General features: G+C 31.6%; 1 protein-coding gene across 6 annotated transcripts in view; it reads left to right on the top strand.

Annotated features, from left to right (window-relative positions):
• STXBP5L (syntaxin binding protein 5L) overlaps positions 1 to 27,959 on the top strand; it is a 290,279-nt gene that overhangs the window by 169,967 nt on the left and 92,353 nt on the right. For all 6 annotated transcript variants that reach the window (XM_064494778.1, XM_031455025.2, XM_031455017.2 and 3 more), the window contains 4 exons: positions 10,840 to 10,880; positions 14,481 to 14,698; positions 16,450 to 16,622; positions 19,232 to 19,357. In XM_064494778.1, coding sequence (XP_064350848.1) covers positions 10,840 to 10,880; positions 14,481 to 14,698; positions 16,450 to 16,622; positions 19,232 to 19,357 — 558 coding nt within the window. The remainder of the gene's footprint in view (positions 1 to 10,839; positions 10,881 to 14,480; positions 14,699 to 16,449; positions 16,623 to 19,231; positions 19,358 to 27,959) is intronic.

The following is a 27,959-nucleotide window of genomic DNA, read 5'->3' as shown; positions in this document are numbered from 1 at the left end:
AGACAAAGATACTACCAGAAAAAATTACAGAGCAATATCCCCAATGACTATCATTGCAAAAATCTTCAACAAAATACTGGTAAACCAAATTCTACTATACATTAAAAGGATAATACATTATGACCAAGTGAGTTGCATCCTTAGAATATAAGGATGGTCAACATATGAAAATCAATCAGTGTGATAAACCACATTAACAGAATGAAGGACAAAAGCCACATGAGCATCTCAGATGGTACAGAAAAAGCTTTTGGCAAATTCAGTATTTTTTTCATGATAACATTCAACAAGCTAGTAATAGAAGGAAATTACTACAACATAATAAAGTGTCATATATGAAAAGCACAGAGCTGACATAATACTCAATGGTGAAAAGCTGAAAGTTTCCCTTCTAAGATAAGAAACAAAAGATGGATGCCCACTCTCACAACTTATATTCAGCATAATACTGGAAGACCTAGCTAGAGAAATAAGCAAAAATAAATAAATAAATAAATAAATAAATAAATAAAAGACATCCAAATCAGAATAGAAGAATTAAAATTATCTCTGTAGATGACATGATCTTGTATGTAGAAAAGTCATAAGTTTCCACACACACACAAAAGTTAGAACTAATGAGAAATTCAGCAAATTTGCAGGATATAAAAATGAACATACAAAGTCAGTTCTATTTCTGTTCACTAACAATGAACAATCTGAAAGGAAATTAATAAAACAATCCTGTTTACAATAGCATCAAAAGGAATAAAATATTTAGGAATAAACATAATCAAGGAAGCAAACCTCTTTAATGATGAAAACTATAAAACACTGTTAAAGAAATTAAGGAAAACACAAATAAATGGAAAGATATCACATGTTCATGGATTGGAAAACTTAATATTAAAATGTCCATACTACCTAAAGCAATCTACAGACTCAATGCAAATCCTTATCAAAATCTCAATGAAATTTTTGGCAGAAGAAGAAAAAAAAATCTTAAAATTAATACAGGATCTCAAAGGACTTCAAATATTCAAAATAATCCTGGGAAAGAAAGATAGAGCTAGAGCCCTCACAATTCCTGATTTCAAAACATGATACAAAGCTAATCAAGACATATTAAAAAGTAACCAAAATGGTATGGTACTGGCATAAAGACAGAGATAAAGACCAATGGAACAGAGTAAATAAGTTGTCATAAATAAATTGTCACTGATATAGTCAAAATTTTCATAAAGGTACCAAGTCTATACAATGGGGAAAGGATAGCCTCTTCAACAACTAATGCTGGGAACATAGTATTTGCACATATAAAATAATGAAATAGGACCCTTACCTTATACCATGTACAAAATCAACTGAAAATGGAAAGACCTAAATGTATGACCTAAAACTATAAAACTCAACAGTTTAAGGATCAATTTTGTAATATCTATGATAACCACTAAAATAATAGTATAAGAATGTAATACTCAAAAACTAGTAAAATAGAATATTTTAATGTAATTAATCCTTAAAAGGACAGAAAGGGTAAAGAAAGACAGAATAGATTAGATGAATAGAATATAACTGTGAGGTTGGTAGATTTAAATACATATGTATCAGTAATTACAGTAAGTATAATTTGACTGAATTCTCCAATGATAAGGCAATGACTGTCAGTAGAGATAGAAAAATAAAACCAAACTCTATGCTGCTTTGAAAGTAAATATATGAAAAATTGTAACATGTAAACAATTTAAAATTTTGATATAGCTCTAATTACATCAGTAAAGTAGTTTTCAATTGTTGCATTAAAAATCACCACAAACTTAGCAACTTAAAACCCGTTTATTAACTCACAGCTCTATAGGCCAGGCACTGGATGGTTGAGATGCTCAATGTACCACAAAACTGAAATCAAACAGTCAGCCAGGCTGAGTTGTCATCTGGAAGCTCTGAGGGAAAATCTGCTTTCAAATTCATTCTTTTTGATGGAAGAATTTAGTTCCTTGTGGTTGTAGGACTGAGCTGCCAATTTCCTTATTAGTTTTTAGGTGGGCCATCTTAGCTACCAGAGGCTGCCTACATTCCATGCCATGTAACCCCTTCTTCCTTGAAGCCAGTAATAATGCATCAAGTACTGCTCATGCTTCAAATTTCAAATGTTTTTCCTCTTTGACCTCTAGATCTATATTTATAGGTTTCATAGGATCAGGTCAAGTTCACCCGAATTGTACCCCTTTCTTAAAATCAACATAATGTAACAATTGTGTGAGTGATATATTCTCTATTATATTCACAGTCCCAAAGAATATACAGGATTATCCCACGAGGCGGGAATCCTGGGGAAATTCTGCCTACCACAGTAACTTTAAAGCAAGAAGCATTATCAAAGGCAAAAAGAACTATTTCAAAATAATGAAAGGATGAATCCATAAGGATTTTGAGTTCAGTACTTCAAAATATATAAAAAGATAAGACAGTTCTGCAATAACTGGGAGAAAATATTACAAACCTCTCTCTGTAACAGATTTAAAATCAGAGGAAAACAATTCTTAACAATAAAGAAAGTTTTGAATAGCAGGATTAATAAGTCTGACTTAACTGACATATTTAGAACTCTACAACTCAAGAATTTCCATTCTTTTTAAGTGCACATGGGACACACAAAATTGGCCACATGAAGGACCATAATATAAGTACCAGTAAATATCAAAGGATTGTAATCATATTATATAAGATGTTCTCTGACCACAGGGGAATTAAATTAGAAACCAATGACAAAAATATGTAAAGAAAATTTACAATTTTTCAGAATTAAGTAATCTATTCCCACTAACTTAGTGCTTAATGAAGAAATCACAATAGAAAAATTTTAAATATCACAAACAGAAAGATAGTGAAAATATAATGTATCATAAAATGTGGATACATCTAAATCTATGTTTAGAGGTAAACTTATACCCATGTTATATGCTTATATAAATTAATATAAACTCTGACCCATGTATGTTAATAAGAAGACTCACACTTAATGATCTTATTATATATCTTAAGAAGTTAAAAATAGCAAGGTTATTCCCAAAAAAGTAAAAAAGAAAATAATAATGCTAAAACAAAATTTAGTGAAATAGAAAGTGTACAATAGCAAAGATTGATAAAACTAAAGTTGGTTTATGGAAATAAATATTAAAGCTGCTGAAGGTGTGCAGGATTGTCAAGAAAGTAGAAGAAACACACCGGAACAATCACAGATATGTGGAAATTTAACAACACACTTTTAACCAATGGACCAAATAAGAAATCACAAGGGAAATTAGAAAATATTTTGAGATTAGTAAAAATAAAAATAAAATTAATGGTAAGGAGATAGAGGGAAAACAGCACTCAGAGGAAAATTTATATCTGTAATTATCTACATTTAAGGAAGAAGAAATTTCAATAACCTATCTTTACACCTTAAGGAACTAGAAAAAAAACAAATGCTAACAGATGTAAACAGTAGCAAAAATTTGAGCAGAGATAAACCAGAGGATAGAAAAACAATAAAGGAACTCAGTGATACCAAAAATTGGTTCTTTGAAAAAATCAATAGAATTGACAAACCTTTAGTTAGAGTCACTCAGGAAAAAGGAAAGAAGACTCAATTATTAAAATCAGAATGAGAAATGAATGGAATACTATCAATCTTACAAAAGTAAAAAGGATTATAAGAGAATACTGTGAACAGTTGTATGCCAACAAAGTAAATAACCTAAATGAAATATAAAAATTCAGAGATGTAAGTGAACTATCAAAACTGACTCAAGAAGAAATAGATAATCCAAACAGACATAACAAGTGAGGAGATTAAATCAGTAATTAAAACCTTTCATCAAAGAAAAGGTTTGGCTCTTTCTTTGGACCAGTTGGCTTCGTGATGAATTCTATCAATCATTTAAAAAAGTAACAAAAAATGCTTTTCAACTTTTCCATAAAATGGAGGGGGGAATGTCCTAACTAATTCTCTGAGACATTATCCTAATACAAAACTAGAGAAAGATATTGTATGAAAAGACAATTGCAACAGTATCCCTTATAAATATAGATTCAAGTATATTAACCAAAATACAGCAAACTGAATCTAGTAACATATAAAAAAGATTATAAACCATGGTCAAGTGGGGTTTATGGTAGGAATACAAGAGTGTTTCAACATATAAAAATCAATTTAATACCCACAAAAAACACATAGTCATCTCATGAATAAAAAAGCATTTGATAAAATTGAACACCTCTTTCCTGATTTAAAACCACAACAACAGCAACATTCAGAAAACTAGGAGCAGAATGGAACTACCTTAACTTGAAGGGCGTTTTGCTAAACTCATAGTAACGTCATATTCAATGGTAAAAGACTAAAAGCTTTCCCTATGAGATCAGGAACAAGACAGGAATTTCTGCTTTTGCTACTTTTGTTTCATATTGAACTGGAAATTCTAGCTAGAGGAGTGAGGCAAGAAAAATAAATGAAAGGCATCCACAATAGAAAGGAAGAAGTAAAACTATCTCTATTTGCAGATAACATGATTTCATATATATATATATATGTGTGTGTGTGTGTGTGTGTGTTTCTGTATACTAACAATAAACAATCTGCAAAGGAAATAAAGCAGTTTTATTAGCATCAAAAAATAAAATACTTATAAATAAATTTAACCAGAGAGATGAAAGGCTAGAAAGTACAAAACTTTGCTAAAAGAAATTAAATAATACACAAATAAATGGAATCATCTCATGCTTATAAATTGGAAGACTTAGTATTGTTAAAATGACAATTTCTCAAAGTGGTGTACAGATTCACTACAATTTCTGTCAAAATCCCAAGGACCTTTTTGCAGAAATGAAAAAAGTTTCTCGTGGATTAGAAAAAATACTAACAAAGATATTTTGTGAAGCCAAAGTAAGATCAGATAAAGTAAGGCATACAAAGAAATAAGAAAATATGGCCTATTCAAAGGGAATAAACCAATGGAAAATATCTCAGAACAAGACCAAATGGCACATCTACTAGACAAAAGCTTTAAAACAGCTGTCTTAAAGATGCTTAAGAGCTAAAGGAAGATATGGAGAAAGTCAAGAAAAAGATGTATGAACAAAATGGAAATAATCAAAAACAGAAAACTGAAAAATAAGCCAAAAAGAAATTCTGTAGCTAAAATGTACAGTAACTGAAATGCATAATTCACTGCAGAAATCCAAAGGCAGATATGAACAGGCAGAAGAAAGAATCAATGAACTTGAAGACAGGATAATAGAAAGTATTGAGTCTAAGGAACAGAAAGAAAAAGAAGAGTGGTAAACAGAATGTAAGGGACTTCTGGATGCCATCAAACAAACTAAAATATGCATTGTGGCAGTTCCAAAAGAAGGAGAGAGAGAGAGAGAAGGGGGCTGAGAGATGATCTGAAGAAATAAAGCCCCAAACTTCCTGAGTTTAATAAGACATGAATCCAAGAAGTTCAGTGAATCCCAAGTATAATGAACTCAAAGATATACACACTGAGATTTACTACAATAAAATTGTCAAAAGGCAAAGCAAAACAGAGAATCATGAAAGCAGCAGGAGAGGACTGACTCATCACATGCAAGGAATCAATAATATTACCAGAATATTTCTCTTTAGAAACTTCAGAAGCCAGAAGGCAATAGGCTGATATATTCAAAGAGCTAAAAGAAAAACTGTCAACTAATAACCTTATATCCAGCAAAACTGTGCTTCAAAGTTAGGGAGAAATTAAGACATTCCTAGATAAACAAAAGCTGAGGGAATGCATTGCCACTGGTCCTCCTCTGCAAAAATGCTGCAGGTTGAAATGAAAGTATACTAGACAGTAATTTAAAGCCATATGAAGAAATTAATATCTCAGGAAAAAAATTCTGATAAAGTGGACTTTCTGGACAAAACATTCCAAGATAAAGTAGATCACTATCATATTAAAAGTTTCAGTTTTCTGCACAGCAAAGGAAACCATAAGCAAAACAAAATGACAACCTATGGAATGAGAGAAAATATTTGCAAAAGATGAAACTGACAAGGGCTTGATTTCCAGAATATATAAACAGCTCATATGACCTAATAAGAAAAAAACAATGGGCAGAAGACCTAAACAAGCAATTCTCCAGTGAAGAAATACAAATGATCAGTGGGCACATGAAAAAATGCTCAGTATCACTAATTATCAGGGAAATGCAAATCAAAACTACAATGAGGTATCACCTCACACCAGTCAGAATGGCCATCATTCAAAAGTCCACAAATGATAAATGCTGGAGAGGGTGTGGAGAATCCAGTTTGGTGTAGCCATTATGGAAAACAGGGAGATTCCTCAAAAGACTGAAAATGGACTTACCATATGACCCAGAAGTCCCACTCCTATGTGTATATCCAGAGGGAACCCTTATTCAAAAAGACCTGTACCTCAACATTCATAGCAGCATTATTTACAGTAGCCAAGACATGAAAACAACCTAAATGTCCATCAACAGATGACTGGATAAAGAAGTGTGGTATAGTTATACAATGGAATACTACTCAGCCATAAAAATGATAAAATAATGCATTTGTAGCAACATGGATGGCCCTGGAGAATGTCATTCTAAGCGAAGTGAGCCAGAAAGAGAAAGAAAAATACCATATGACATCACTCATATGTGGAATCTAAAAAAAAAAAAAAAAAAAGACAAATGAACTTACATATAAAACAGAAACTGACTAATAGACATAGAATATATGCTTTTGGTTGCCAGGGGGGAGAGGGGTGGGAAGGAATAAACTGGCAGCTTGAGACTGGTATGTGTAAAATTGATAAACAAGTTTCTACTGTATAGCACAGGGAAATACATTCAATATCGTGTAATATCTCATGGTGGAAAAGGATAAGAAAATGAATATATGTATATTCATGTATGACTGAAGAATTGTCCTGTACACCAGAAATTGACACAACATTGTAAACTGACGATACCTCAATAAAAAAAAGTTTCAGTTTTCAAAGAAGATGTAAAAAATTAAATTTGTGTGTATTCAGTAATATGACCTCAAAATTTATAAAGCAAAAATTGAGACAAAAAATTGACAAAAATTGTAGTTAGACATCTCACTGATAACAAAAAAATCAGTAAGAACATAGAATATTTGGAGAATATGATAAACTTGATCTATATATTTGAAAAACATTGCCATAAATAAATGAAAAGGCAAGAAATAAATTGGGATATTTGTAACATACATAACCACTGAAATTTTGTTTCCAGAATGTCTAAATGATTTCAAATCAGTAAGAAAAAGTCAATCAACCCCATTGAAAAATAGCCAAAAATACTTAAATAGACATTTCATAGGAGAGAAAACTTGTATGGCTTGACCTCATTAATAATTTAAAATATTAGTAACTAGGAAAATGCAGAGTAAAACCATAATGAGATACCATTTTACATTCAAAACAAATTGGCAGAAAATTTAGAAGTTTGTCAGTTACAAGTATTGAAAAAAATGCAGCTCAATTATAATTCTGTATCACAAATGAGAGTATAAAAATGTAAATTTCTAAAGTTTGGCATTATCTTGTAAATTTAAACAGTTTCATATCCTAAGACCCACCAATTTCCCTCTTATTACATAAATAACAAAAGATTTATACAAGATACTTTATAGCTGCATTCTTTGTAAGAGCAAAAAAAAAAAAAAAAAAAAAAGACACAGACAGAATCCAGTTGCCCAATCATTGAATAAAATATATATTGTGGTATAATCGCAGTACAGACTACTATATATTATACAGATCTGTGAAAATGAGTAACATACAGCTGCAAACAACAATTAATTTTATAAATCTAATAATAAATGAAAAAGCAAGTTCTTCAAATTTATATACATTATACCACTATTATAGATTTTTAAAAATCAGAAGTAAGCAATTTGTTGTTTATACACATAATGTGATAATATTATATATTATATGATAAATATATAATATATATATATTAAAGAAAAACAAGAGCTGATGAAAATTTAGAATACTGGTTAGTTCTGGGGACAAAGAAGGCAGGGTGATGGAATCAGGAAGAGAACTGTATATATATTCCACACAATGGTATATTATTCATCCATAAAGAGAATGAAATCTTGCCTTTTGTGACAATATGGATAGACCTTAAGGGCATTATGCTAAGTGAAACAAGTCAGACAGAGAAAGACAAACACTACAAGATTTCAATTATATGTGAAATCTGAAAGAAAAAAAAAAAAAAAGCTCATATATACAAATAACAGATTGGTGGTTTCCAGAGGCAGAGGGCGGGGGTTTGATGAAATGTGTGAAGGGAGTCAAAATGTAAAAACTTACAGTTTTAAGTCAGGGGGATATAATGTGTAAAGGATAGTGATTATAGTTGATAAGACTGTATTGCATATTTGAAAGTTGCTAAAAGAGTAAATCTTTAAACGACTCATCACAGAAAAAAAGTCTGTTAATTACATATGGTGATGGATATTAACAAGATTTATTATGGTGGTCATTTCACAATATATACAAATCATTATGTTGTATACCTGAAGCTAATATAATGTATGACAATTATACCTCTATAAAATAAAAAAGAATGAGAACATACATAGATGCACATTATTAGTAATGTTAGTTCTTTGGTTGTGTGTTTGGTTCATAGAATTTCAATATAATTATATTCTATATGTTAAATCTATATTACATATACTGTTCTTTGCATACCAAATAAAAAATAAAATAGAATTAAAGGTTATTAGACTCTCAGATCATCATCCTGCTGAATTTTTTAATAATAAAGCTTTTTTGTGATAAGAGAATAATTAAAGTAGATAAACATACAGAGCATCCATAGAAGCTTTATTTATAATAACCAAAAACTAGTAACAACCCAAATGTCTATCAACTGGGAAGTAGGTAAACAAGATGGGATATATTCATATAATAGAATACTATTCAGCAATAAAAAGGAACCATTACTGATACATGCAACACAAGGATTGTCCTCAAAACCATTATGCTAAATGAAAGATATGAACACAAGAGTAAATATTGTAAAGGTGTCACTTATATGAAAATTGTAAGAAAACAAAAGAAATCTATACAGGCAGAAAGATACCAGTGGTTACCTACCAGTGATGGGTAAGATATTGGCGTGAGGTAACTTTTGGGGATGATAGAAATTTTCTAAAACTGGATTATGGTGTCAGTGGGACAAGCTTTAGAATGAGACTGAAAGTTAGGTAGTTTGAGTCCTCTGACTTTTATTCTTTAAAATTGCTTTGATACTCCAGTTCCTTTACCTTTCCATATAAATTTCAGAATCAGTTTGTTGATTTCTGTTAAAAATGGCATATTTCAATTGAGAATACATTGAATCTATACATTATTTAGGGAGAACTGACATCTAGTAAGTTTTACAATTTAAGAAAAAAGAAAAGAATAAATTATATCTCTCCATTTACTTATCTATTCTCTATTTCTTTGATCAGCAGCTTATAGTTTTCAGCATACAGATCTAACAAATTGCGTTAGGTTATATATAAGCATTTTATGTTTTTTGGTGCTATTGTAAATGGTACTGTTTTATAATTCCAATTTCCAAATGTCCATTGGTATTATATAGAAATACATTTGTACATTGACTTAGTGTCTTAGAAACATGCTTAACTTATGTATGAGTTCTAATATACTTTTTGTAGATTCTTTGGGATTTTCTACATAGCCAATCATGTGATCTGCAAATAGAATTTTATTTCTTTCTTTTCAATCTTTATTCCTTTTTTTCTTCCCTTGTTGCAGTATAACTACTAACTGACCTTCAATATAATGTTGAATAAGAATGGTGAAAGTGAACATTTTTGCTTTGTTCTTGTTCTTAGGGTGAAAATATTCCATCTCTTCCACCATTATGTATGTTAAACACCATCTACAGGTTGTTCCTAGATGCTCTTCATCAGGTTGAAGAAGTTTCCTCCGTTTTTAATTTATTGAGAGATTTTTTTCATGAAAAGATGATGAATTTTGTCAGATGATTTTTTTGCATTTATTGCGATGATCACATTGTTCTTCAGTCTGACAGTGTGATGAATTACAGTGTGGTTATCATTTTTTTAAATGTTTAACTGATCTTGCATTCCTGAAATAAACCCCAGTTAGTCATGATGTATTGTTCTTTCTGTATATTTTTTGATTTGCTAATATTTTGTTGACAGTTTTTACACCTATGCTCAAGGGATATTAGTCTGCTATTTTCTTTTCTTGCAATGTTTTTTTCCTGGTTTTGGTGCCCGTATAAACCTGATCTGATAAAACATGTTGGGAAGTATTCTATCCTCTTTATTTGTAGATGATTTCTTATAGAATTGTCATTACGTTATTACCAAATAATGATACAACTCTAGATAGGTTTAAGGATTTGTTTTGTATATTTTGAAGCTCAACTTTAATTTCACAATGATATTCACTTCAAAATTATTTTAATGTAATCTAAATTAACTTGGGTCTCTTTTTTATTGAGTGTAAACAATTTTATATAACAACATACTGTTTAATCTTCACAGGTCAGTTTTCATTGTTCTCTATTACACATAAAATATTCTTACAATAAAATCTAAGTAATTATTGTCTTTTTAAAATTTAGATTTTGTGTATTGCTTAAAAAATAAACCATTGTTTTAGGCTTAGAAATGTTTTGGCATACATTAATTTTCGGAGTGGTATTTTTAAATCAAATTTTAATAGTAATGCAAGTTTTTATACATTTAGAATAATTATTTTTTTACTTTACCATACTTTAATTAATGCTACTTTATTTCTCATCTAGTCATGCAGATGGATCGATTAAGTTTTGGGATGCTTCTGCAAGTAAGTTTTAAGTTTATCCTTCTAGTACAGAATACACTTGGTTAATACTTACTCATAGCCATTCACCATGTTTTAGTTTGGACAATTAACATTTTAGATAAATATTTAGCATACACATATGGCTGTGTTACAAAAAATGCATTTCCTATATTATTAAATCAGTTTAAAAAATTAGTTCTACAGTATTTTTCTTCTATGATATAAATAGATAGGACTGAAATCACTCTTTATCAGCAACCTATTGTATTTACAAGAGGTAATGTACGTTGGAAAAAGTACCAAAACATGTCAGATTAATTTTGTTCAAGGAATTTCCTTCATCTCCTTGCTTTGTGGTTTTGGAAAAGTGCTTTTATCCCACTTCTTTACATTTCTTTGCCACTTGTCTACCAAGTCCATGAGAATCAAAAGAAATAATTTGATAAATGTAAAATTTCTTTTGAAATCTTGAGAATTACATAATTAAAGGTCTAAAGGTACTCTGCTCAACATTGAAGGGCATGCAAAGATATTTTAAACTTGATTATACCCATACATACCCTTAAGAAAACTTACCGGGTAAACAATATGGTAAGAACTCTCAATGTAATATAACCCAAATTCTATTTGTTATCAAAAATGGGAGATTTATTTGAACCAGGTAGATCCAGGAAGGGCATTTCGATGCAGTAAAATTTAATGTAAGTTTTGAAAGATAAGGTTTTAATAGCCTGGACTAGGAGGAGAAGAATAAGTGAGCAATATCTCCAGGTTTCTGAGGATGAGTAACCAGCAAGTTGGAAATAAGGATATGGGAGAATTCTAGAGGTTTGAATTTTGTTGTAACACCAGGAAATCCAAGTAAAATGTCTAACAGGTAGGGAGAACAGTCAAGAATGGAAACTAGTGGTGAAGCAGCATACAAGTGATACCTGAAGCTATAGAAGTGAACTGAGAAAGACTATGATAAATATAAAAGTAGAAGGAAGAAGGTTGAATAGTAATGATACTCTTAATCTGCAGCTAGAGTCCTTTAGTAGTGGAGCAAACTTTCATCAGCAAGAGAAAATGATTAAAATATTTAAAGCCATGAATTCTGAGGCCCCTTTCTGGCCTCACATAATACGAAACAATTGCTCAGGAGAAAATTCCAAACGACAACAGGTTTTATTTTGATGAACCTTTTCATGTAAACCTGAGTTTGTTCCATGAACACAGTTAATTGCATAGTGACATCTTTGCTCATTTCCCATCACCTCAAAGTCACTTCTTAGCTTCTAAAATGTGAGAAGGCAATTTAACACTCTAATGACTGAAGTGCATACCATCCTTAAGTATGCACAATAATATTTTAAGTTAATTTTTAAATAAAATATTATTTTTCACATTCAAATCATATATGGCAAAGGTTTGTAGAATATTTAATGTTTTTATTGTAATCAACTATAAGGGCATACCTCCAAATCAATAGATGCCATTAGAGAAGTATAACTTAGTTTGCCAATTTTGTGAGATAGTTTACAGTACAGGAAATGAGGTTATACTGAATTTGAGTAGTTGAGTTTATGTTAATATGTGTACAATTGGCCCTTGAACACACGAGGGTCAGAGGCATTAACCCTCTGCATAGTCGATCTGACCATTATTTATAGTCGGAGCATAATTTATAGTTGGCTCTCCCTATGTGCTGTTCCTTGGTATCTGAGGATTCAGTCAACCTTGGATTGTGTAGTACTGTAGTATGTACTACTGAAAATAATCTGAGCGTAAGTGGACCCATATATTTCAAACCAATATTGTTCAAGGGTCAACTGTATTCACTTTCAATTGCTGAGTAATAGATTACCACAATTTAGCAGTTTAAAACAGTACACATATATTATCTCACAGTTTCTGTGTGTTATGAATCTGGTCTAAGTTAGCTGGATTCTTTGCTCAGGATCTCTTTAAGACTGCAATCAAGGTGTTAGCTAGGGCTGCAGCTTTATCTGGGGCCCAGAGCTCTCTTCCAAGTTCATGTGGTTGTTGGCAGAATTCATTTTCTTGCAACTTTAAAACTCATGATGACTTGTTTCTTCAAGGCCAGCAAGGGAGTGTCTCTCTAACTTCAGGGAGGGCCCCAGTCCCTCTTTTAAAGGACTTACCTTATTTTGTTGGGCCTATTAAGAATAATCTCTATTAATTAACTCAAAATCAAATAATTAGGGACCTTAATTATGTCTGCAATATTCTTTAATGTTTCCATGTTACATCAGACTTACAGAAAAATTGCAAAAACATACTATGCAGTGTTGTATAGCTTTCAGCCAGATTCCCCAAATGTCGATGTATACATTTGTTCCCTTCACCTGTCTTCCTACTTGTGTACCTGTGCTTACTCGTGCTCTGTCTCTCTCTGCCCCCAACTCTACCCCTCCCTCCTGTCCTTCTCCTCACCCTCTTACTCTTTCTCTCCCCTCAGTATTCACACATACACATATATATGTAAATATATACATATACAGCTTTTTATAACCATTTGAATATAAGTTGCAAACATGAATCTCCTCTAACAGTACATACCCCCTAAAAACTGCAGTGTGTATTTCCTACAAATAGGGCATTCTTTTACATAATCAAGTTATAGTTATCAAAGTCAGGAGTAATAATATTAATACAATACTATTACATAACTTTCAGATCTTACTCAGTTTTAGCCAATTTTTCCAATATCTTTTATAATAAAAGAAACTCCAGGACCATTTATTGGAGTTAGTTATATCTTTTGAATTTTCTTTAATCTGGAATGGCTGCTGAGTCGTTATTTAATGAAATTGACATTTTTAGGAGTTCAGGCCAGTTTTTGTAGACTCACCTTCAATTTGAGTTTGATTAATGTTTCTCATGATTAGGTTCAGATTATGCACTTTTGGAGGAACTCCCAGATTTTTCGAACTTCTTAAGGATTCTCTGTAGAATAAGAGCTTTTATATAGTATTCATTATGATCTAAAATGGAAATAATATTCCCCTAAGTAATTATTCCTGAAAACATTTTACAAAACCAGACTTAAAAAATTATAACTGACCATTTCCTAACACAGAGCCACTCGGAAAAGATTCTTTATAAAATAATTAGATCATTGGACTCCCAGTATTGCTAAATGGTAAATACAAATGTTTCTCATCTGAAGGGGTGTCTAAAAATGTGTTGAGAAGAGTAAACCTTCAAAAAATAGCATCAGCCTCTCATCTACCAAAAGAGAAAATTGTGAAAAAGTATTGAGAGTTCCTCCCTTGGGAGAGAAGTAGGTTTAGTACTTCCATTATAAACTTTCTGAGCCCCAGTGTTTTTATCAATAAACAAGGATAAAAATACTTTATGGAACTTTTCTGAGACAGTGCATAAAAGGACCTACATGTTCCTTGTTATATAGTATATGTTGAATAAATGTATATTTTTTCCCTATAATCTTCTGTACTGATATGAGAGCGTGACATGGAATGATTACTTGTTAGAATGTAATTTATTTTATTTACTTGGGTTTTACTTTTGTGATTTAACAAATACATTGAAAAGGCTTCAACAACATCTAAGAATTAAGTTCAAATTAGAAGATAACTATGTTTCAATATTTTATAGTAACTCTGCAGATGCTGTACAAGCTAAAAACTTCAAAAGTGTTTGAAAAACAGAAGGTAGGAGAAGGAAAACAGACATGTGAAATTGTAGAGGAAGATCCATATGCCATTCAGATGATTTACTGGTGTCCAGAGAGCAGAATATTCTGTGTATCAGGAGTCTCTGCATATGTCATAATTTATAAATTCAGCAGACATGAAATTACAACAGAAATAGTGGTAAGTCACCTAAAATTTAACTTTCACAGATTTATTTAAAAAAGCAATTGTCACAGATTTTGACTAATGCTTGATATGGTTTTAAGCCATCAAGACTATAGTATGTGGCCAGTAATCCAATTCATAGGATTTTTAATTGTTCTTTTTACTTAGTATAACGTTTTTAAATAGTTTGGCTTAAAATGACAAAAACAGTTCTCTATCAAAATTTAATTTATTAAATAGGATAGATTATGCCTATAGGTTTTATATAGACAGTTGCTGATTTATTTTATGTATAAATGTCAAATTAATGCAAGCTTTGTTCTTTATCTTTACAAAGTTTTTAAAGTTTAACTTTTTGTCAATTGCCTTAAATTATTGTTTCTCAACTACAATAAGATTATTTTGAATGATTTTCTAAATAGCAAAATTTTTATAGGATAGAAATAATTATGAGGTTGCCTTACCTAATCTTAATTTTTAAACCAACGAAATAATTATTCAAAATAATGACACTCTCATGGGATAAATTAAATCTAAATTAAGGCACCTACGGATAATGGGTCTTCTCTACCCTGTCCATTTTACCATTTTATCAGAAAATAAAGATTATATACTAAAGGCCTGTATATACCTGTTTTTACCTCAACAGCCAAAATTAAATATTGCCCTTTAAGGTATAATAGTTAAAACCCAGGCTTCAGAGTCAGATAAGCCTAGTTTTTAATTCTGGCTTTACCAATGAATATCTGTATGTCTCTGAACAAGTCACAAGATTCCATTAGTCAGTATTACAGTCTGGGTAAGACTCAGTTTCATCACTCATATAATTTCCTGTGCAAATAAAATGGAAAAATAGAAAGTAATAATAAACTAGAAATAGTAACGCCAATTTCATAGGGTTCTTGTGATATTTATATAAAGTCATTAGCAGAGTGTCTCAGTAGAATAAGCACTCAATAATTGGTAATTATTATTGTCACTAGAAGTTTTAAGATAATTATGACAATTATTTTGACAATATTACTGTCACTCCATAATTACATGTTTTGTAATTATGTTTTTAATCTCAAAAATGTTCATTTTTACATTGAAAAGCAAACATTTGTTATAAAATTGATTGTAATTATAGCATTGAATGCAGTCATTAATACTTAATTTTTAAACATTTTTAGCTTAAAAAAGGTTTTAGATCACCTTTTTAGTCCAATAAAAATTATCATGTATTTTTCATTAAGCAATTCTGATCATGCTAATGAAATTAAGTATGAGCTAAACTAATGAAATAAAAAAAACATTTTGGAAAATTTATACTGAGTTAATTCAAAGTCAAGATTGAATGAATAATGATGTGTGTGTTTTATGTGTATGTTTACACATACACACATCCAGTTTAATTTATTTCATTGGAATAACCATGACTGATTTCTCCTTTTATTTTATCATATATAGAATTAATAATTTATACTTTATCTTAAGGAATATTTATTATAAAGAAATTTTATCTCCATTGATAGGTATTTTTCTTATAATTCTAAAGAATTAAAAAATATTTTACATTTTTTGTGAATGCCATTGAATATGCTATATAATTCACTGTTTAATTCAGTTTGGGGTATCTCAACTTTACTATGGATTGAAATTGAACTAGTTAATCTGAAAAAATAATGAATAATTACCAAAAATAAGTACCAGATATTTTAATGTGACTATTATTATTAGGACTTAGATTATATCAAAGTTGATTTTCCTTTTTTTTTTTTTTTAAGTCGTTAGAGGTACGACTTCAGTATGATATTGAAGATATTATTACTCCAGAACCAGAAACAAGTCCTCCATTTCCAGATCTCTCATCCCAGCTTCCTTCTTCAAGGAGTCTTTCTGGGAGTACTAGCACTGTGACTAGTGAAGGAGTAACAAAGGACAGCATCCCATGCCTCAAGTAAGAATTGTTACCAAATTTTAAAACAATTTTACATATTCATCTTATAATTCTTTGAAACTGTGCCAAGTAAAATCATTCTTCTCCCTTATTAAGTGTTGTCAAGTGATCTACAGTCCACGATGGGGTACCCTGATCTTTTTTTTTTGAATACCCATGAAGAGGGCACAGTATTTTCATTCTTAATTACTAATTAGTATCTGTCCTTCCCTGAAGAACCCTAAAGAAAACATAGCTTTGATAGAATGGCCAAATGTTTGGTGGAGCAGAAACTTGGTCACTTGTTTGATATTTCCCTATTGCAAAAGTATATTTAGAGAACTTCTTCAGTCGTCTTGGAATCAAAAAGAACACCAATTTTCCTACAAGAATACTATGTCAGGAAAAAGGGTTTCTCTCATGGGTGCTAAGATATTGTATAATATTTCTTTCTCTTTTTTTAACTGATGCTATTTGGTAATAAACTGTGCTCTCTCAGTTCATCTAAACAAAGTTTAGTATCATAATCAAATAAAACTTAAAGTTAATCAAGTCCATAGTAATGTTTATTGTAATTGTTTTTATACCTTTTGATAATAGAGTGCAAAGGAATGCAGTTTTAAGTTACTATTTACTGCTTCTATATCATCATGTCACATGTTTCTAGTATTAGTTGGTTGGAGAATTGAGCCTAAGCAAGAAATTTCTCTGTCCTCATATGAAAATATCTGAATCTGCTACTCAAGGAACTTGAGACAAGTAGTTTCCTCATTTCTTATAAAAACACTTATGGAAAATATAAGATAAGGTTTTAGGAGCAAAATCTGTTTGCCATACAATTAACAGTTGCTATACTTTTGTAATCATTGTTTCCCCTGCCCCAAATTTTTCTTGTGAGATAAAAAGGGAAATATAAACAGGCATTACTGAGAGGAAAATCTATGAAGTGTAAACAAAATCATTACATTTTAGCAAGTAGAAAACTTTCATAATTTATCATTTTACATATTTAATTTTTCTTTCATATCACTTTGCTTCACTTAATTGATTTCTATTAAAATGAAAGACAGAGAGCAAAAAAGTAAACAAAGCTTAAGAAAGGGCTGTAGATTGATTTTCCAACTAAGAGGAACCATCACAAAAGTGGGTCCTTGAATGACCTAAATATTTTTCTATAAAACTTAAAAAAGATAAAAGATAGGGATAAAAGAGAAAATCCAGTAAAATCAACAAAAATCTGGTAGTAGAGATGAAGTAAGTAATAATATATGTTGTAGCATTTAATGCTGACTTGAAAAGTAGTAGTGACAAGCTTAAGAATTATCAAGAGAACCAAATAGAGCAATTCAGTATAATCCTATGTAAGCTTCTAGGAACCAAGCAGCAAAACTCACCAAGTATATTATTCTGTGAATTACAGTATATTACCAGTGGTTCTTGAGTTGCATATAGTCTATGCTTTACTAAATTGTTTGTTGACATCCATCCCTAAATGACTTTCCTTTGCTGGATTTAGATTTCCAAATACATAAGCTAATAAATAAGCATTTCATTACAGTCAACTCTTCATTTTTTGCAATATTACATACAAGTCTCATCAATATACACATTTGTGCAATTTGATATATATGTGTTTTTTACTTTGAGCTTCCTAGTGTGTAAGGTGGGTTTTTCATAGACCTTATTAGGAAGTGTGATTTAAACAGAAAGTTTAAATGAGGGAGTTAGCTGAAGAATATCTGGTGGAAGAGTATTCCAGGCAGCAGGAGCAGCTGGAGCAAAGGCCTAAAGTGCCTGGCATATAAGGAGGTCATTGTAGCTAGAACAAAGGAAGGATGGTGGGAGGTAGAGGAGAGGGTAGTAGGAAATAAAGTCAGACAGGTAAGAGGGCAAATTATAGGTCATTGTAAGGACTTTGGCTTTTATTCCTAACTAAATGGGGAGTCATTATAGGGTTTTAAATAAATAACATTGTAAGTTTCAAATTTTAGATTGGTCATTTTGGTAGGTATGGTGAGGGTGGATTTGGGGAGGGTAGAAGCTGGAAGATTAGTAAGGAGGGTTTTGCACCTAACTAGAGATGATGTTAAGGGCTGGGAGATTCAGCAAAAAACAAAACAAAACAAAACAAAACACAACAGGATACACTAAATTTGAATTTCAGGGAAACAATGAACATTTTTAGTATCAATATATCCCAAATATTGCATGGGAAGTACAGTAAAAAAAAAAAACCAAATAAACAAAACCTACTATTTATTGTTTATTTTAAATTCAGATTTAAATGGATATCCTGTATTTTTATTTGTCAACTGTGATTGGGATGGTAGCAGTAGAGAAGTAAAAAGTGGTCAGCTTCTGCATATATTTTAAAGGTAGCACCAATTACATTTGATAACTGATTGGATGTAAGGTTTGAGAAAAGGGTATTAGTCAAGGATGATTTTAATGTTTTTTAACTGAATAACTGGAAAAATAAGAGTTGCTAGCAGTTGGAATAGAGAAGTCTGCAGGCAGAGCAAATTTAGAGGGAAATAGCAGAATTCAGGTTTTGGATATGTTGAACTCTTAAGCTGGGTGGTAGATTAATGGTCATGGTTGATACAATTATTTTTTCTCCTTTTCTCTAGTGTTAAGACACGACCAATGAGGATGCCTCCAGGGTATCAAGCAGAACTTGTTATTCAGTTGGTATGGGTGGATGGTGAACCTCCACAACAGATTACTAGCCTTGCTGTAAGCTCAGCATATGGAATGTAAGTAGCTAAATGTTCTTTCTTATTTGTGTTATTTATCTAATATGTTTGATATATTTAAATGTTTCCTTTAAAATACTTAAGTGAAATTCTATAAATGGAAAGAAGTCCTTACCTAGATTTTTATTAGATTGAAAATGGTATAAGAAAAATAATAATTTTAATATAAACTGTGGTTATGTTCTTTCTTTTAAAAAAAAAACACCTTTATTGTGGTATAATTCCTGTACAGTGTGCAGATGTTGGCTTGCCAACAAACAGGGTGGAGAGAGCTCATCATTGGTGGCTGCTGCCTTGCTGCACTCATATATAAACACTTTATTTTGTGTGTATATATAGATACATATATATGAACAGTATAGAGATAATTTGACATTCTAAATGATGTTATCATCCTCCAAAAAGTATTTTCATTTCCTCTGACAGTCTAAGCTAAGAGGCAGTAGAAGGCTCAGAACAGCATAATCCAACCAGACATCCTATCTTTGAAAGTTGGATTGTAATCCCTTTAAAAGCTAATTTAGTTCTAATTAATCCTTATTCCTAGATTGTAGCCCTGCATAGAAGTTGTACCAAATTATACTCCCACCAGCAATGTTTCCTTGTAACACTTTCCTTGTATCTTAAATGAAATTGTACATCTTTTTCTGTACTGTGACATTTCTGTTTATATTCTTTGTCCATTTTTTTTCAGAGTTGGTGTCTTTGTCTTGTAGATTTTGAAAAATGTTTACATAGTAGGGAAGTTAGCTTTCTCTGTGTTGTAACCTACAAATACTTTCCTTGCTTTTGTTTGCTTTATGACTTTGTTTAGGGTGGTTTTATCCATGCATACATTTTTAAAGTATTTTAAGTAATTCTATTTTTTTCTGCTTTTATAACTCGGGATTTTGTATCATACTTAGAAAAGCCTTTCTCACTTCAGTATAATGCAGAATATTGTCTTATATTTATTGCTTCTTTAACATATTTAAGCCTTTATCTGGAGTTTATTTTGGTATTTTGGTAGGAGGTATGGAATAGAGATTAAACTTTCTTTCTTTCCTGATGACTAAGAGTCATGCCAATACCACTTTCTGAATATTTCATCTTTCCCCTCTAAATTTGGAATCTTTTTTTAAATCAAATAATACATTATAAAAATATGTTTGACTCTATTTCTGTACTCTCCAGTCTGCCCCTAAGCTAAGTTTCACGATCTCCATGAGAACTACTTGAAGCCAGCTAAAAGGGGAACTACCTGAAAGAAAATATTGTGTTCCTGGAATTCTTGAGGGGCTGGAAGATATGTGTGAAAATGGATATTGGAAGCTTGCTTCTTGACTGAAAAATTCTTTGGTAGGAAAGCTAGCAGGAACAGCCCGTGATGGATGAGGAGAGGAAAGGAAGGGAGTGTGGGACAGCCGATAATCCCATTGTGTGATTTTGCAAGAATATATGCTTATCCTCTTGCCCAAGTAGTTACCATGGAAGATGGCTGAGCTCAAGCCATTTCAGGGTTCCCTGCTTGAGAGGTTGACCTAAGAAGGCAAAGGGATGCCAAAATTAAGGGCTGTGAAGGTATATGGCCAGGTTCAGGAGCTGAGGTTGTTAGAATAAGTCAGTTAGAGAGCTTATTTCCCATGTAAAGTAACTGTAGGGGTGTTAGTCATTATAGAGTCTTGAAAGAAGCTGCACTTCTATGAGAAAGCTTGGACACTTGCCTCACAGACACCTTCAATTGCCAAAAAAAAAAAAAAAACAAACCCCAGTTCAAGTGGTTATCCATGTCAATTCCCCCAAAGTTTTAAGAAATAGGTAACATCAGTATTACACAGAATCTTTGAGAATTGTGAAAGTAGAAATCATATTTATCTCATTTTATGAGGCCAACATAACTTGATGTCAAAATTTGAAAAGGGATTGAATCAAGATGGCAGAGTAGGAGGATGTGGAGCTCACTTCCTTCCACAAACATATCAAAATTATATCTACATGTGGGGCAAGTCTTGTGGGAAAACTAACTGAAACTGTCAAAGAACTCCTATATAACTAAAGCTGAAAGAAAGACTTCCATGTAACTGGGTAGGGCAGAAAAAAGGCATAGGGTTAGGACCTCCACCACTGGGAGGGAACTGAAAAGATGAGGTCTGTGTGCATGGACCCTTGACCTGGGAAGTGAGCAAGTCAAGACACAGACTGGAAATCCCAGTCCTGGGTTCCCACATGGAGGAGACAAGCCTCCTTGGTTGCATGGAGAACTGCTGGGACAAAAAGAAGGGCTGGAGAAGCCTACACTCTATTTGTGAAGAGTGTGCAGATGTTGGCTAGCCAACAAACAGGTGGAGAGAGCTCAGCATTGGTGGCTGCTACCTCACTGCACTCATCAATCCTAGCGGGACAAACACCACAACCCCACTCATTCCACATCACAGCTTGGATCTAGGCCAGCTGGGTCCTGGGAAAAGACTCAGTCTAGCTACACAGAGACAGCCCAGGGGTCTGGGGTATGGTTCAGGTACCACAGCAGCAACCACTGACACCACTTACTCAAGCACTGCTGGGAACCAGCAAGCCTCGGTCCCTGCTCCCAGCCTAGTGTTTGTTTTCATATTCTTTTTCATTATAAGTTACTACAAGCTATTGAATATAGTTCCCTGCACTATACATGAACTTGTTATTTATCTAAATAAGTTCCTTTGTTTCTGTTTTTTTTTAGATTCCATATATAAGTGATATTATATGGTATTTTTCTTTCTCTTTCTGGCTTATTTCATTTAAATGATCTCTGTGACTGCACAGGCCTCATTTACTTCGGTACTCCCCAACTTTGGGGCCCAGCTTACACTCAAAGGGAACAGAAACTGAATGAGCACAACACTCAGGGCTTTTACTCCAACAACTAAGGAGCAGACCTCACCCCAGAAAGGAAGGTAGCAGCCACAGAACAGAGAGGAAGTACTGCTTCACACCCTGAATAGGCTTTAGATTCTCACCCAATACAGGAGCACACAAATATATAAAACAAATACTGACATAAAGGGACTAAATGCTCTAATCAGAAGATACAGAGAGAAAAAAAATTGAACCTGCAGTATGCTACCTACAAGAAACTCACTTCAGAGCAAAAAACACACAGACTGAAAGTGAGGGGCACCCAATACAGGAGCACCCAAATATATAAAACAAATACTAACTAACATAAAGGGAGAAACTGACAATAATACAATAATATTAGGAGACTTTTAACACCCCATTGACATCAATGGACAGATCATCCAGACAGAAAATCAGTAAGGCAAAAGGGGTCCTAAATGACAAAATAAACCAGTTGGAATTAACTGATATCTACAGGACACTACATCCAGAAAATCCAGAATACACACATACTCTCTTCAAGTGCATATGGAACACCGTCTAGGATAGACTACGTACTAAAACAAACCACTTGTCACGAAACAAGCCTCAACAAATATAAGAGAATAGAAATTATATCAATCATCTTTTCTCACCACAACAGTATAAAACTAGAAATCAACTACAGGAAGAAAAATGAGAAAAGAACAAATATATGGAGATAAAACAACATGATACCAAAAATAAACCAATGGATCAATGATGGAATCAAAGAAGAAATCAGAAAATACCTTAAGACAAATGAAAATGAAAATACAACCTTAAAAAAATCTATGGAAAAATGAAAATACAACCTTAAAACAATCTATGGGATGCAGCAAAAGCAATTTTAAGAGAGAAGTTCATAGCAATACATACCTTCATCAAGAAACAAGAAAAATCTCAAATAAACAACCTAATCTACCATTTAAAAGAATTAGACAAAAACAAAGCCCAGAGTCAGGAGAAAGAAGGAAGTTATATGTCAACAAATTGGACAACCTAGAAGAAATGGAAAAGTTCCTAGAAAACATATAGGCTGCCAGAACTCAATCAAGGAGAAACAGATAATTTGAACAGATTGATCACTAGAAGTAAAATATAATCTATAATTAAAAAAAAAACCCTCCCTGCAGCAAAAGTCCAGTCATAAAACTCCTAGAAGAGAACACAGGTGAAACTTTCTTTGACATAAATTGTAGCAATATTTTCTTTGATTAGTCTCCCAAAGCAAAAGCATTCAAAGCAAAAATAAACAATCAAACATAAAAGCTTTTGCACAGCAAAGGAAACCATCAACAAAACAAAGACAACCTATGGAATGGGAGAAAATATTTGCAAACTGTACAATCAATAAGTGTTTGTATCCAAAATATACAAACAGCTCATACAACTCAATATAAAAAAAATCCAATTAGAAAAATGGGCAGAAGATTTAAACAGATATTTTTCCAAAGAAGACATACAGATGACTAACAGTCATATGAAAAGATGCTCAACATCATTAATCATTAGAGAAGTGCAAATCAAAACCACAGTGAGGTATCACTTCACACTGATCAGAATGGCTGTCATCAAAAAGTCTACAAATATTAAATGCTGGCAAGGATGTGGAGAAAAGAGAATTCTTATACACTGTTGGTGGTAATATAAATTGGTGCAGCCACTATGGAAAACAGTATGAAGTTTCCTTAAAAAATTAAAAGAACTACTGTATGATCTGGCAATTTCCACTTTTGGATCTATATCCAGAAAATATGAAAACTCTTAATTTGTAAAAATACATGCACCCCAATGTTCATAGCAGCATTATTTACAATAGCCAAGACACAGAAGCAACCCAAGTGCCCATCAACAGACAATTAGCTTAAGATGTATGTACCATGGACTATTACTCAGCCATAAAAAAGAATGATATATTGCCATCTGCAGCAACATGGATGGGCCTAGAGAATATTAAACTTAGCAACATAAGTCAGGCCATACAGTGAAAGACAAATACTATATGGTATCACTTTGTATGTGGAATCTAAAAAATAATACAAATGAATCTGTATATAAAACAGAAACAGACTCACAGGCATGGAAAACAAATGTACAGTTACCAAAGGTGGATGGAGGGACAAATTAGGAATACGGAATTAACAAATACCACCATTATACATAAAATAGATAATCAGTAAGGTTTTACTGTATAGCACAGGGAGTTATACTCAATATCTTGTAATAGCCTATAATGGAATATATCTACTAAAAAACTGAATCACTACACTGTACACTTGAAACTAACACAATATTGTAAATCAACTATTAAAATTTTAAAAATAAAAATAAAAAAAACCTTGAAAAGGGCATTACAAAAAGTAAAATTATAAATCCATATCATGCATGAACATAGAAAAATCCCAACCAAAATATAAATATAGCAATTAAAAATTACATACATAATTGTTTGGCTTGCACCCGGAATGCAAGTTTTGTTCAACGTTTGAAATGAATCAGTGTAAATCATAACATTATCAGGATAACATAGAAAAACCATACGACTAAGCCATTATATGCAAAAAGGAAAAACATTTTCTGAAATTCAACATCTATTCATGGTTTAAAAAGAAGCAACTAACTAAAACAAGGAGATTTCTTTAGTGTGACAGATGGCAGCAAATATTATTCATACTTTAATGTTGAAATCTTTACCTCTGAGATAAAAACAAGACAAGGATGATTGCTATGACCACTTCTATTTTCATTGTACTGAGAAAGGAAAATAAATCAGTCATATGGATTAGAAACAAAAGAAGTGGGGAAAAAGCCATTTAGCAGATAAATTATTGGAATTACTAATTGAACTTAACAAGATTACTGGATATAAAGTTCAAGTAAAAATAATTATATCTGTATATACTTACAAAACAAACTAAAATTGTATAAAGATTTCATCCAGTACAAAATAAAACTAATAAAAAATCTAGGAATAAATCTAATAAAAGGCATTTAAGGCTTCTACACAGAAGACTATAAAACTTAAGATAAATTGAAGAACCTAAATCATAGTATGAAAAATTCAGCAATAGTGTAAAGATGTCAGTTTTTCACAAATTGATCTATTGATTTACCACAATACCAATATAAATTTCAGCAGATTTTTTTCCCTTGAAGTTTAAAGCTTGTTCTGATATGTATAGACAAATGCAAAAGGCCACAATTAGCTAAGACAGTATTAAAGAAAAAAGTTAGTAGACCCCTCTACTTAAAAACAAGACTTATTAAATAAAGGTGTATTCGTTATGACTTTTTATTGGCATGGGATAGACAAATAGACCAATGAACAGAGTAAAGAACTCAGAAATAGATCCAAGCATATATAGCCAAATTGGTTCTGCAAAGCAATGGAAGAAATGGCAGGTCCCCCCCAACCCATTAAACAATACAGAGTCAATTTAATAATTATATAGAAAAAAAGAAATTTGTCTCTTCTCTTCCACTGTACACAAAGATTCTAGAAAATAGAAGAATATCTTCATAATATTTGGGTTAAGGAATTATTTCTTCAACAGTTCTCAAAAAGTATTAACCATAAAGGAAAATATTAAGAACTTCTTGGGAAAAAAATGACACCATTAAATGACTGAAATGTCAGGACAAGGAAGAGATATTTGAATTAATTATATCTGACAATGTTCTCCTATCCCGGGTGTAAAAAGAATCAACAAGAAAAAGACAACTCAATAGAAAAAAATGCAGAAGGAATTTGAACAAATATGTCCCCAAAGAGGATATCTAAATGACAAATATATTTTCATATACATATATGAATGGTACACATCCCCATTAGTAATGTTAGTAGTGTTTGCAAACATATTGGGTGTCAAGAACTCTCAAACACTGCTAAGAGGGTAAACTGATGAATCCACTTTATAAAATTGTTAACTTTATTTACCTTATTTTAGCATACCTATGTATGCATGCCCTACAACAAAAGTTTCATTTCTAGGTATATACCCAATGAAATGCAAGCACATATGCACCAAAGACAGTAGCATTATTTGAGATAGCATTATTGTACTTGTAATAGTCCCGAACTACAAACAAATGTCCATCAGAGTAGTCTGAATAAATAAATTATATTAATCTGATTGAATTCTACAGCCATGAAAATGAATGAACTTCATTTACATGCACCAATGTATTAGAAAAAAGTGAAACATTTCTAAAAACAAGCAAAACTGATTTTTGATATAGGAAGTCAGATTTGGGGGGAGGAGAGAGGAATAATAATCAGGAGAAGTATGAGGCAGCTGCTGCTAACGTTCTATTTCTTGACCTAGTGGTAGTTATATGAGGTTGCACTTTGTGATAATTCATTGAAGGGTACAATTAGGTACACTTTCATTTATGTATGTGATCTTTGAATAAAAGAGTAAAATATAAAGAAAATTTTTCTAACTAATTGAATAATTTTATTTCTAGAAATTTTTCCCATAAATATACTCAGCATTTGAGTGCAAAATAATTTATAAAGGATATTCATTTTGTCGTTAGTAGCAAAAGACTAAAAGCAACCTAATTGTCCATAACAAAATTCTATGTAAATAAATTAGAGTACATACAAATATTGTGAAACCATTTAAAAAATTAGCTTCCTATGAGTTTTCATAAATAATTACCAAAATATATAGTAAATTTTATAAAGTCAAGGTGCAGGATATTATTTCTACCATGCAAAATGTGTTTATCTGTAACATGTTATAAACACCCAGAATACATTTTTTAAATTTCTGTAAATTGTCAGGAAAAAATAACCCAATCAAAAAATAAGCAAAGTATATAAACAGATAATTTACAAAAGAAATACAAATGGCTAATAAATATGAAAAGATTCTTAACTTCACCAGCAATGAGGAAAAAGAAAGATGAAATAACAGAAAAGCTATTTTTGCTATTGGCAAATCGTTTTTTTTTATGTGGCTGGGGGTTGTTTGTTTTTTTGTGTTTTTTTGCTATAGGCAAAAAAAATTGGCTATGGGCAAATATTTAAAGATTGCTAATATTTTCTGTTACCAGTGTGAGAAAGTGGATTCTCACCTATATATCTATTTAATCTTTTAAAATAAAACTAAGCTTATATTTTGACCCTGAAAACATAATCTTAGTGAAATTTTAATAATTTCTGGGTTCTCTCACTTATGCACAAAGTTTGTAGAAGGATGTTCCTTGCATAATTATATGGAATAACAAAATATTTAGAACCTATATAAAAGTCTATAAATAGGAAGATACTTTAAAAAAAAAGTTTCTTTTGTACCATAGAATACAATGCAAAGGTTAAAGAACATAGCAAAAAAAATCTTAGACATATTTTAGTGAAAATAAGAAAGCTATAGAACAGATATCTGCTTATTAAAACATGGAAGGTCAAAAAGGATATAAACAAAATTGTTAATGGAAGTAATCTGAAAAGGGGATTGGCATACAGTGGGTTGATTAAATGGAGCTTTCATTTTATATTTATTGTTTGAATCTTTAAAAGTAAGAATATTTTCAGAATTAAAAGAAGAAAACAGGACTGTGCATCTGAAAAGTACTTCCTTTGTGGTTTGGAGGTGTGAGTTGTTGAGAATCATCAGATACCAGAAATGGTTAGAAAAGCTTGGACCTTTGAAAATAATCACTCCCTAGAATTCAGTGGGAAAAGACCATACCCTCATTCAGTTTTTATTCTAGTCAG

Source organism: Camelus dromedarius, chromosome 2 (assembly GCF_036321535.1).
Source record: "Camelus dromedarius isolate mCamDro1 chromosome 2, mCamDro1.pat, whole genome shotgun sequence".
Classification (NCBI taxonomy): Eukaryota; Metazoa; Chordata; class Mammalia; order Artiodactyla; family Camelidae; genus Camelus; species Camelus dromedarius.
This window is presented reverse-complemented; position numbering and strand designations above follow the sequence as displayed.